Genomic DNA, 12,206 nt, shown 5'->3' with positions numbered 1-12,206 from the left:
AGAAAATTTCAAATTTCAGTGAAATAAATATTGTATTACACAGTGTTTTTAATCCGAACTGTGCCGAGTATTAAAAGATTTTAAATCTAGTTTGTTATTTAATTTTATTTCAAACACAAGTCAAATTTCAACACATCACTAGACAAATAAAGTATAAATGTTTAACTTAGTTTTTTTTCTTGTGAGACAAGTTTGAGTATGTTCTCAAAACTACTTGATTAATTTATTATTTCATCATATAAAAAAACTATTTTATCCTTCTATAAATTAATGAATTTTTAGTATTTTACTACAAATGGACTAATTATATACTAATATATAAACTACAAATAATAATTTAATATCATATGAATTCATTTATAAACAAACTTACGCAATCCGAAATTAAGTCTAGAAGTATATTTTTAAGTAATTGTACAAATAAAAATATAATTATATATAGTTAAATCGAGACTCAATGTTCACAAGCTTGTTTACAAACATATTATTATACTTGAACTTGACTATTTAATAATCGAGCCTAAATTTGGACTAGAGCTTAGCTTTTTTGCTAAACAAACAAATATAAGTAAATCATTTATTGAGTTGAGCTCAATTTTTTTTTTATAGGAATCAAGCTTGAGTTGTTCACGGACAACTTGGTTTATTTATATATTACCAACATCCTATATGATGTAGTGCATAGTAACACTTGACCTGAGAGTTGTCTAGTATTGTGCACACACATGACAATGTTCATAATATTTTTCACAATAATTAAGCGGTTTTTATTAATTTTTATATAAGTTCATTGTTAACATCATTTTATCATGCATGATTAACAACGTGTCACATGCTATCTTTTATATTTGTACTCAACACAGAGTTTCACCGACATTTTCACACCATCCATGCGATTTTGTGATACAGTGGACCCGGTTGAACACTATCTCAAATATTATTTAAGACATGAAACCCAAAAAAAAAAATTGTTGATTTTTTGGTCCGCTAGCAGGACGATATTTATTTCCAGGTGTTTGCTTGCCCTGGCTGAATTTTCCCAAGGTGCTATCTATGTTATACCATATAATATATTCAAAAACTTTATCTTGCAAAATTTAAATAAGTAGGAAAATTAAGTATCAGGTCGAGATATTTTATTTTTTTGGTGTACCAAAAGTCCAAAACTCTATTACAGTGAATTCAAATTTTGTTGCAACATATTATAATATGAAGAGATTTCATATCCCTCTTTCGATATTTATGCAGAAAGTGACTTTAGAACCTTCAAAAATGTAAATTAACATCTTTTGCAAACTGTTTTTTTTTTTTTTTTCAAATAAATAGACCTCATAATTACTTTTGGGAAGGATCATCATTCAACACTCGATTTTCATGCAAAATGGTTCAATGTCAAGAGACTTGCGTTATTGACAATTCAAACTCACCTATACGGCCAAAACCACTAGTAGATACTTTCTCCCAAAATCTTATATCAACTTAAATAATTTTAATTCATTAGAAAAGTACTGCTAATATATATACATATATATATATATATATATATATATAAATATATAAATTTATGAACAAAGTAATTCAATACTTTGTACGAATTCATATTATAATGTGAACAAAGTGCATTTGCTTAGCCAGTAGGCCAAGTACACGGACAAAGTTTTTACATACACTTGATGGGTTTGAACGCAAGATCTCACACATTCCACTTTAAGAATGCGTCATTTGAGTAATAACTCATTGACACTTGCTCTGTATATTGACGACTGAAAGATGGTTAAAGTTTGAAATCATAATCTTATTACATGAGAAGAATGTGTCATTTGAGCTATTCATTGACACTTACTCCACATTAATGACTAGTTGTTGTCTGGACTTTGGACAAACACAAGATGTGGCCAGATCAATTGCATCAAGCCAACGTTTATAAGGCTACTTTTTTTTTTACTTTGAGTAGCGAGGTTCATAGGTATAGTTGCTAGTTGATTTCCCATGTTTTATTTGTGGATCAAGATCTTTACGAATTGCTTTAAAAGGTTAGTGTCAATACAGGTATGAAACATCACGTTTTTCACACGACATGAGCAGGTTAATCTCCTATTCATTTTCCCAAAATTTATTGTTCCCTTCCTAAACTTCAAAAAATCTCAATCTGATTCTAGGGGTATGCCCATTCAAATCAATGTTAAGCCTAGTCAAAGTCATATTCACATTATGCGACATGGAGAGCTTTCTAAGGTACACCAGATCAGTTCATTATTGTTGATCAACATTCAAAGAAATCATGCTTGGACACTACTGATTGATTGTCATCAAACAGTAATTCTGCATAGACTAAGGAAAATAGCAGCACTGAAACTAAATAGCCACACTACCATGTCGCTCACAAAAAAAATACTAGTCTCGGAAAAATCCATAATCCCCATTCAGGGTCATCAACAGGCTAGGAACATAACATTACTCAGTAAAGATCACCTTCCTTATGTGTGTGTATCACACAGTCTGAAGACGGGTATGAGACACAGGTCAGCACATACCCCTTCTCCATCTGCTTGTCATCCAGAAATGATCCATCTGATTGATCAACCGATCCTGAAGCCAACTGCCCAGCACAGGTAGAGCAGGCCCCAGCCCTGCACGAGTATGGCAACTCCAGTCCAGCATTTTCAGCTGAGTCAAGGATGTAAGCATCATCAGGGGCATCAAACTCATTCTCTTCACCATCTGGTCCGATCAGTTTCACTTTGTATACTGCCATTGCAGACATTTTGAATGGAGAAGACTTCAAGCCAAATCTTTTGGAGACACTCTTTACAGAACCAAAGGAAGATGGACTTTTAATTAAGGCGCAGGATCTGCTCGGGGGTGGAATTTTGGGCAAGCAAGACATTGGGACTCTCACAGTCGACATACTCACAGTTGACATATCCACACTTGAACCTTCACAAAAAAAAAAAAAAATAATAATAATAATAATAATAATAATAATAAATATACAAATATTTGAGTCAAGCAAATAACTCTATATTTGAGGCCTACTTCTGAGTTTTGAAGGACAAATGCAAAGGCATTCAATATCTTCATATTTTAAAAGAAGCCTCTGTTTTATGCATAAGGATGCACATTTTGAAAGCTCTTCATAGTTTTTCTTTACTTGAACCTAAGATCTAGCCCAACCCTGCCCCACCCCCTCACCTAGCCAGGGCCCAAGGTCAATCTAGCAAAGCAACTTTTCGCATGCAAAAAGGTAGAAAATCCCCATGTGAGAAATTAGAAACATATGCACCAAGATGTTATTCAACCAGTTACAGCATCTTGTCTGAAAAATACTTCTGTATTTTGATGGAGGCTATCAATGACCCAATAATTTGTCATAGTTATATCTAAAAACAAGACCATTTCCTTTGACAGCTAGTCACACAAACTTTGCTGCATTTCAAATAATAGAAATACAGTTTAATAAGTGACAACTTCTATATGACTAAAGATGGCGATGCTCACTTAATAACAACCTTCATTTACCACTTGCAGTTTTAAAATGTCAATCTCATCTTGAATCAATTTCATATCATGTCCAACAAGCAATTCAAGCACAATGAAGTCAGAAATACCAGAAAACACAGTTTGAATGATAATAACACACTTCTCATCATTTCGTTAAACAAAAAAGGGGGTTTCTGATTTATCTAAAACAAAAACTTTTTTTTTTTTTTTAAAAGGATGTTCGGAATTAAGTGCCTGTTTCACTGTTTGACATTGTTGTAGGGGGTACAACTTTAGTAGTAGAGCTTTTGCGATATAGAGCATTAACTGAAAAAACACTCTTTAGTGTTCTGAGTGTTTGGCAAATTTCAATGAATAGCACTTGATTTATATATCATGAAAAGTAAAATTAGCCTTAAAGCACCACTTAAAATCTTTTTTGTGGGTTTGCAGACACACTATTTATGTTCTGAAAATAGCTTTAGAGCTCTTAAAGCTCTTTTTTGGCCCCTAAATCTCCACCTAGATAGATGAAGGTTTAGACTCTTCCTTTTTTTTGCCTCTAAAACTTACAGAGTGAAAAAATTTCTGCCAAAACTAACTGACCCTCAAGGGAAAAAAAAAACAGATTTGACATACTATCAATTAGATAATTTCCATCAACAAAATAGACCCATAACTAAAAACGCAGCAGATTAACCATTGAAGAAAAATCACCGCCTATTAGTATGAAGTATTAACTATTTTAAAAAAAAAAAGCAAAATTTTGACCATTACAGAAATAATCCAAGATATTGATCTCAAACTTGAATCCTTTGACTTCAGAACCATATGGACTACAAAGATTTTTTTTTTTTTAAAAACGAATCCAAAGAGTCAAAAAGAGCAATATTAAAGAGATGGAGAAAATGAATAAGTACCCAAAAAAGATGAGCAGAAGATCTTACAAGATTATGTGAGAATCGGATCAGAATCCTAGTATGGTGTGTTGGGGGGCGGCAAGTCCAGGTGTGAGGACTGCGACCGAGAGTGCCCTAAAAAACAAGATGGTGGTGGGTGCTTTTGTGAACACTGATGTGTTAGTTTTAGTTTTAGTTTTATTATTATTATATTATATATGGACAGAACAGTGAAGTGTGTGAGAGTGAGGTGTTGTGGTTGGCATTGGAAAGTGACGTTTTGGGTGTCGTGCAGTGCGGGACCGAAGTTGGGGGAGTTTTTAGATTTGTTGTATAGTACACTAGTCTGTATTTCTTCTGCTCTTGCTGGAATGGAAAGGTTGGTGGAGAGAGTCGGTGCCTTCCCGGATCTAAAATCCAAATGAAAATTTCCTCTTTTGTTGGTGGTAGAAAAAAAGGTTGGACGATGGCTTCCCCGTGATCATAAAAGCATCCTAATCACTTTCCAGTTAAGACCCCACCAATGTTTTAGTCAAATGAAAAATTCTAAGGCCACATGATTCACAACTTTTACACAATTGTCCACACGATCGATTATAAGAGCATTAGCATCAGTATGTATAAAATTTGTTGTCTATTTTAGTATAAGAAACTACTTTTTTTTTTTTTTTACATGCTCACTTTTACTAAACACTCCATCAAACTATCTTTTATACACCATTTTTATCTAAATAATCATTTTTATTCATTTTTTATTATTATTTTATCTTTTAGTATTTTGTCCTTATCTCTCTATCTTTTTTTATTTTCTCTCTATCTCGTTAAACTCTCAAACTCAAATTCTCTCTCTCTCTCTCTCTCTCTCTCTCTCTCTCTCTCTCTCTCTCTCTCAAATGTCCTTCCTTATAACAAGCACCAATCTTATCCACAAGCACTGATCCACCGATCTAGTCAACCCATAAACACTAATCTCTACCACCGATCCACTTTCGTTGACTCACAAACGACATCTCTGCCACTGATTCATAAGCCATCAACATTGATCAACAAATCCACAAGCCACTAGCACCGATTTGTATGTGTTGGTGTGTCAATTTCACAACAATGCTATCTATCTGTTGTTGATTATCATTTTAGGAAGCCCAGTAGAAAGAAGAAGTCCAACAACATGAGCAGAAGAAAGTTAGTAATTGGATAGAAAAGTCATTAAGTCCAAGCGGCAAAAATAATGGATCATAGGTCCATAAAACAAACAAATGGATTTTGAGGAAGCAAACGGGCCTAAAAATGCCCTAAAAGAGAGAAGTAGCAAACCCATGGGCAATATGTGATGTAGAAAAGTGCGAATGAGCCACAGCAGGCCCAAAGTAATGCTAGTAAAGAAAGTAAGGGGTTGATGGAAAGTCCATAAGCCCTAAAGGATGAAGGATAGAGTAATTAGGCCGAGGAAGCCCCAAGGAGTTAGTAAAAGTCCATGGGAACGCAGAATTAGAAAGGACCGAGGATGCCCAAAAGGAAATAAATGGGACACAGGAGCCCGCAAGTAATGTAGTAAAAAGCCCAATGATCATACTAGTTCATCAAAAAAGGAATAAGTAGTTGACCCAAAGAGGCCTAGCAGGTTTGGGCCAAATAACATCACAGCAGGAATAGCAGAGTGATGCAGCAGGAAATGATAGCAAGACCGCAGGAAGAAGCAAATGAGTGTCCTGAAAGAAGGAAAACCCACAATCAAGCAAAGCTCAACCCCTAAAAGGAGCAAGCCAATAAAGAATGAGAAAACAAGAAACAGCTTACGCCGTAAGAAGTCAAGGATGGAAGGCAGAATGTGTAGATGAGCCTCTAGACCGTGGCAAACACATGAGCAACAGGTAGGTTTTGGATGAACATAGAAGTGAAGCACGCACAAGGCCCAGACACCACCAGCTTGTACCCAACCAATACAGCAAGTGGTGAGTCATGGGTCAGAGGTAAAAGGGCATGGTCTGGCGATGGAGAGAGGGGAAAACCTATTCTGCAATTTCTACTCAGGCTCTTTTGGGAGAAATGTCCTACTGGGATAACATACTGCCCAAAAGAAGTAAGGATGAGTTGGAACCAATAAGTACATGCCATGAGGGATAGAGAAAGAGAGAGCACCCACACCGTGGCAGGTAAGAATGCCACGGCAAGCAAACAAACAAAATTGTTCTCTTCGTCTGGTGATGTGGAATGGCACAACCAGCATAGGTAAGTGGTGCTGGCTGGGCAACTGACTAATCAGGAATGGTCGACAAGGACACTCACACCAGACAAAGGTGGTTAAAGGTTAAAATAGTGAAAGCCAGCCGCGGCAGGCATTATATAAGGGATTCTTGCCGTGCACAACAAAGGGGAGGAGGAACAGAGTAATAGTAATCTCTAGGAAAGAATCACAACAAAGAAGCAAGTATTGGAAAAGAAAACGAAAAGAAAAGAAAATGAGAATTAGAAAGAACAAAAATGAGAGAACATAGAATGGCAGGCATGCACCAAATAGGTTGATCCCCTCTCTCCCTTTAAGGCCCTACTCTTTACTAAAAATAAAAGACTCTTCTGGGCATAAACCATTTAACATCGTTCCCTCAAAACAATTAATTTCTTTTTTGGAGGGAGATTATTTGCATTGAGGAAATGATTTCCTTCTTGGTTCCGGCCTTGTAATATAGTTTGGCATGACAGACTGATGTTCTACTCTTTGATTCAATAAAACTTATTACTATCTTTTCTCCATTTAATTCTGCTGTTTTATGTATGGGGTGTCTTTTGTTACCCCCTTTATTTATTTTGTCTAGATAGTGAATACATTTCCTTTGTTATTTTTATTATATCTGTCTATCATAACTTTCCCATAGTAGCTTCATTTACCATGGGCATGTGATCAAAAATCTTGACAAACGGGGCATAGTTTGTGCACAAGCCGAACCAAGGTGGGTTACAATCGGACCGGTCCCAACTTCCTAATTCAAAATATTTAGGCCTAGTATAGCAGGAGGTAGCCTAGTCCGAAATTACAAAAAAGGTCCACCACATCTGTTGGTTTGTCTATGTGGATGTGTTTGTGTGTCTCTATGTTGGTTTGTCCTTGTGGTTGTGTCATTGTGTGACAAAGGAAAAAGGTGATGAAGGAGGAAAGAAGAAGTCTGAGTTCATTTCAGAGGGAGAAGAGAGAGAGAGAGAGAAAAAAAAAGGAGCCAAATTGAAAATTTAATAAAACAATAAGATGCAAAGTTACAATTAGAGCACTTGCATAATTGGTGCAAAATAGAAAAAGTGTTCATTTTAACACATTTTTGTTCAAAAACTACCCACATCAATCTATTTATAACACTGTTCATACTTCATATGCAAAATTGTTACAGTAACCATGCATATTTACACGGTTACTATAGTTTTCTATCCTATTATTTTAAACTTTTTTCTCTTTCCTCTCCCTTGTCTTGTCAGTCTTTCTCTCACCCTTTCTTTAATGTCAAGACGAAGATGAAGACGAAGACAACCACCAACATCCACCCACTACCACAACTAACCACCATCAACCACCACCATTACAAATAACCAACCACTGCCACCACCACAACCAACCCATTACAACAGCAATTTAATCCAAACACAATCAACCCAAAATTAATGAAAATCATCACAAACCTAACTCAAAATCATCTCAAAATCAAACATAACAGAAAACCCATTTGACAAAATACAAATCAACTCAAAACCCAAGCCAACGTTACCATGAAATGCTTGTCGTTGCCATGAGAGAGAAAGTGTGAGTGTATTGAGCCATGGAGGTTTGGTAGAGAGAAATTTTTTCAGATTTAAAGAAAGCACTGGTTTGATATATATATATATATATATATATATATATATATATATATATATAGAGAGAGAGAGAGAGAGAGAGAGAGAGAGAGAGAGAGAGAGAGAATTTTTTTTTTAAGAAATGAAAAAGAAGAAGAAGAAAGAAAAAAGATAAAATGCAAAAGAAGAGAGAGGAAAGAAGAAAGAGAAAAAGAAAGAGAGAAAGAGTATTCAAAGAAGTGGAATGTGCGGTAAGGTGGTGGAACTGTGTATGGGTAAATGTGAAATAATAAAAAAAATGTGAGAAAGTATTATTTAAATAAAAGAGGGCGAATTATAGAAAATCTGATGTAGTTATGCGGGTGTTTTTGCAAAAATGATTGTGTAAAAAAAAAGTAGGTTTTTATTGTAAAATATAATGAAAATTTTACGCATACATGATGCTAATGCTCTAACCGTGCATATATGTATGGTTACTGTAGCAAGTTTAGATATTTACAAAGTTTTACAAGGTCTAATGCTTATGTTTTTTATGCTATATTGTGTATATTTGTGCACTTTTTTGTATTTTAGACCCACTAATGCAATTGCTCTAAGTGGTGGGTCTATGTAAAAGTGACAATTAGTCGTTCAAAATTTGTCATGTGAAAGTAAGTTCCTCCAAGTCTCTAAAACATACAATACATCGTAGTGTAACAGAGTGCGACCACCTCGCAACTCTAGCTTGTAAGTACCAATTCCAAGTACGTCCACGCTAGCTCTGTTTCCCACCTTGATGTCTCTACTCCCAACAAGAATCCAGCGATACTCCACAAATTCTACTCTATCTCTTGCTACATGTTTTGTTGCTACTAAGTCTACAGTCCACATAGGACCAGAATTAGCAACAAAGACATGACTTGTTACAAAAACATGGTGAGATGTAGGAATAAGTGTTACATTTTTTGGCCCAGTGCAATCACGAGCAAAATGTCCTTTCTTTCTGTAGTTATAACAAGTCAACTTAGACTAGTCCTTCTTTGCATGCTTTCCTCTAGTATTGCACTTGACAAACTTAGCATTTTTAGGCGGTGGCCTAGTAGGTCTCTCTTGTCCAAAAGCGTAATCAAATTGCTTGCATTAGGCTTAGACCTTACCCAAGCTAGTCTCAACCATGTGCATAAAATTAATAAACTTGGCTACTTCAAGGCGCTTAGTTTCAAGTTCTAAGTGATGAGCCACATCATTAAATGTGTTGTTGTTCTCACTATGTGTCGTGTTTTGACACATGGTCTCCCATGAACTTGGTAGTGAACGAATCACTGCCTGGATTTCTTATTCATCAGTAAGGTTGTTTCCAGCTGATTTGAGCTCTCGAATCATGGAGGACATCACCCTAAGATGCTAGTTCATCGTATGTTTAGAGCACATTTTATATGAATCAAATTTCATTGTTAATCCACACAGTCTAGTGGCTGATGTTCCTTCATATCTTAGCTTAAGAGCTTTCCACATGTCATGTGCAGTTGTATATTGCTCAAATTTACCAAGATCATTGTGCATGCTACTCAACATAGTAAAGCGCGCACACAAATCTTTCTTGCGCCAACTTTCATAGATAGCAAGATTACGTTGGTGTTGCTTAGTGCTTCCCTGATTAGGTTTACTCAATGAATTAGTCAAAGTCTCCGAGACTTCTTGCTCATTTAGCACATATTGAATTTTGTAGTGCCAAATATTATAATTTTTACCATCTAGTTTCTCTCTTTTGTTAAAGTCAACAATTGTACCTTTGGAAGCCATTTGTCTACAAAATTTCCCAAATGAGATATTACATATGCATTTCAAAATTTTTGACATTGGATCTAAAATAAGCTTAGATAATACAAGTCACAAGATCGAAAAATTCACTAAGCTTCTTAATCATCTCTTGCGCCACTGTGTCTATTATAATCTATTTGTGCAAAATTATATATGGGAGATAACGCAACTCAACCATACTCCCACGATTCCATATTTCAATTCTAATATTTACAAAAAAATATTTATTGAAAATAATTTACCAATTTTATCAATTAACTATTAAGTCAAACATGCTATCACAATTTAAACTCATGAGAGCAGTTCATATAGGCATCTCATTATTTCACTAAGAAATAATTATTGCTTTGTCACATTAAATATAATATTTAACATTGTGTAAATATTTTTAATACCATATTTCACTAAGAAATAATAACGGAATTGAATGATTTAAAAAATTAAATCAATCAATTAATTCCATATCATTCAATATTTCTTAAAAATATATACACCACCAATACAGGGCTACATCATCATTAGTAAATTGGAATTTGCAGCCACCCCTTAAATCCAAGAATTTTATCTTCGTGATATTTAAACTAGAAACATTATTCACATGTCATGCTACACGCCTAAGAGCAATTCCAAAACAAGCAAAAAAAACTTTCAAGCCACAAGAAAATTTATGACACCACCATCTTATTTTCAAATGCTTTATAATAAACACAATTTCATGTAGGTTGAATGACAGCCAAACAACATAACCGTTTCTGGTTTTGTGTTTACTATCCTCAAAAGTTTATTGATTTATATATTTGTTACGTTAGATGCATGTATTTCACTCTGCATTTTTGTGTGTTTAACTGTAATACTAATAATCCATGTAAACTGTACTAGGCGAGTGGGACTCCATGTAGTGCTTTATGTAGAGGACAAACCTCTATAAAGCTAACAAGCTTTGTACACTATGCTAGAGAGTTGGTTTTGTTGGAATTGGTTGTCTTCAACCTCGAGCCTTCAAAATTCGGTTTAAAACAGAAAATTCAAGTACTTATATCTTTTTCATTTCAAATCCATTTTTAACGTACCATATACCGATTTAAAGCTTATAACATATAGATTCATAATATGAAATCATATTTTGCAAATAGAAATCATATAGGAGCAGTTTGTCCTTAAATTTTTGGTGTTCTAAGTTTTGTCAAACTATATCTTATGGCACACTTGGAGATTTGCTACGAAACTTAAGGTAGATATTAATACATGTAATATAACCAACATATATTAATTTCAAGGCACCAAATGCTCTGAATCAAATTTTGCCATTAAAGGCCATGTGAGGTGCATGAAATTTCATAGCATATTAAGCATAAAACACATTTTTAACTAATCATATATGCATATAACATCGAGAACAACCTATAAAGGCTCTAATACCAATGTAAGAAATAGAGACTTTGCAACAGAATATAAACAATTAGTTTTTCGGCATACCTCTCTTGGCCTAAATCAACGATCACATAGGAGTTTCAAGATTGTTCTACGCTATCCAAACTAGCCTCCAAGCAGACCAGCAATTCAAACTCATTCTGAATTCCAGTTTGTATAAACCACGAACCAAAAACATATCTCTGACGGTGTTGCACACTACTAAGGGTCCGTTTGGATACAACTTATTTTGCTGAAAACTGAAAATACTGTAGCAAAATATTTTTTAAATGAGTGAATAGTGCGGTGAGACACATTTTAAATATTTTTTCTAAATAAAGTGGTTGTGGGTCCTATGAACAGTGCGTGAATAGTAACTTTTGTCCCCTAAAGCTGAGATGCATGCATAAAAAAAAAGAAAAAAAAGAGAGGAAACGCTGAAAATGCAAACGCAAAATAATCCGGATCCAAACACATACAAAGTGATGCAAACATAACCCATAATCTAAGAGCCTCACAACACTCTGCAAACACTATGAAAAATACTGATTTTGTTTCAGTGCAGTGGGTACCACTCTTAGTGTTTATATACACACCACTCCATTAATATTGAGTGGGATAGTGGGCTTAATGGGGCAAAGTAACAGTTCAAACCATTACTCCATAACTCTTGGATGATACAATTATCCTGAGGTATGCAGAGGGACATGATCGCTTTGGGTGTCCTTCCATATTCTTTTTAGTTTCTAACAGTAATAGTTGTTTTAGACATTGAGACAAGAGTTGAAATGCTAGAAC

At 34.8% G+C, this 12,206-nt stretch overlaps 1 protein-coding gene across 2 annotated transcripts; it reads right to left on the bottom strand.

Moving 5' to 3' along the window:
- Positions 1 to 2,227: 2,227 nt before the first annotated feature.
- LOC142617330 (ferredoxin, root R-B1-like) lies at positions 2,228 to 4,566 on the bottom strand. 2 transcript variants are annotated; one of them, XM_075790124.1, is made up of 2 exons: positions 4,428 to 4,566; positions 2,228 to 2,937 (listed from the first exon to the last, which is right to left on the bottom strand). In XM_075790124.1, exon 2 carries the CDS (start codon positions 2,921 to 2,923, stop codon positions 2,459 to 2,461), a length of 465 nt encoding a protein of 154 aa, XP_075646239.1. In that variant the 5' UTR covers positions 2,924 to 2,937; positions 4,428 to 4,566; the 3' UTR covers positions 2,228 to 2,458. The 2 variants fall into 2 exon arrangements, with proteins under 2 accessions (XP_075646239.1, XP_075646240.1); XM_075790125.1 differs by having other exon boundaries at positions 4,401 to 4,533.
- Between the last annotated feature and the right edge of the window lie 7,640 nt (positions 4,567 to 12,206).

The sequence above is a fragment of the Castanea sativa genome, chromosome 11, assembly GCF_040712315.1.
Source record: "Castanea sativa cultivar Marrone di Chiusa Pesio chromosome 11, ASM4071231v1".
Classification (NCBI taxonomy): domain Eukaryota; kingdom Viridiplantae; phylum Streptophyta; class Magnoliopsida; order Fagales; family Fagaceae; genus Castanea; species Castanea sativa.
The sequence above is the reverse complement of the archived record's forward strand: the minus strand, read 5'-3'. Positions and strand labels throughout refer to the sequence as shown.

Excerpts from the sequence above, each read along its gene's own strand:
- LOC142617330 (XM_075790124.1), bottom strand. The coding sequence starts at position 2,923 with ATGTCAACTGTGAGTATGTCGACTGTGAGAGTCCCAATGTCTTGCTTG.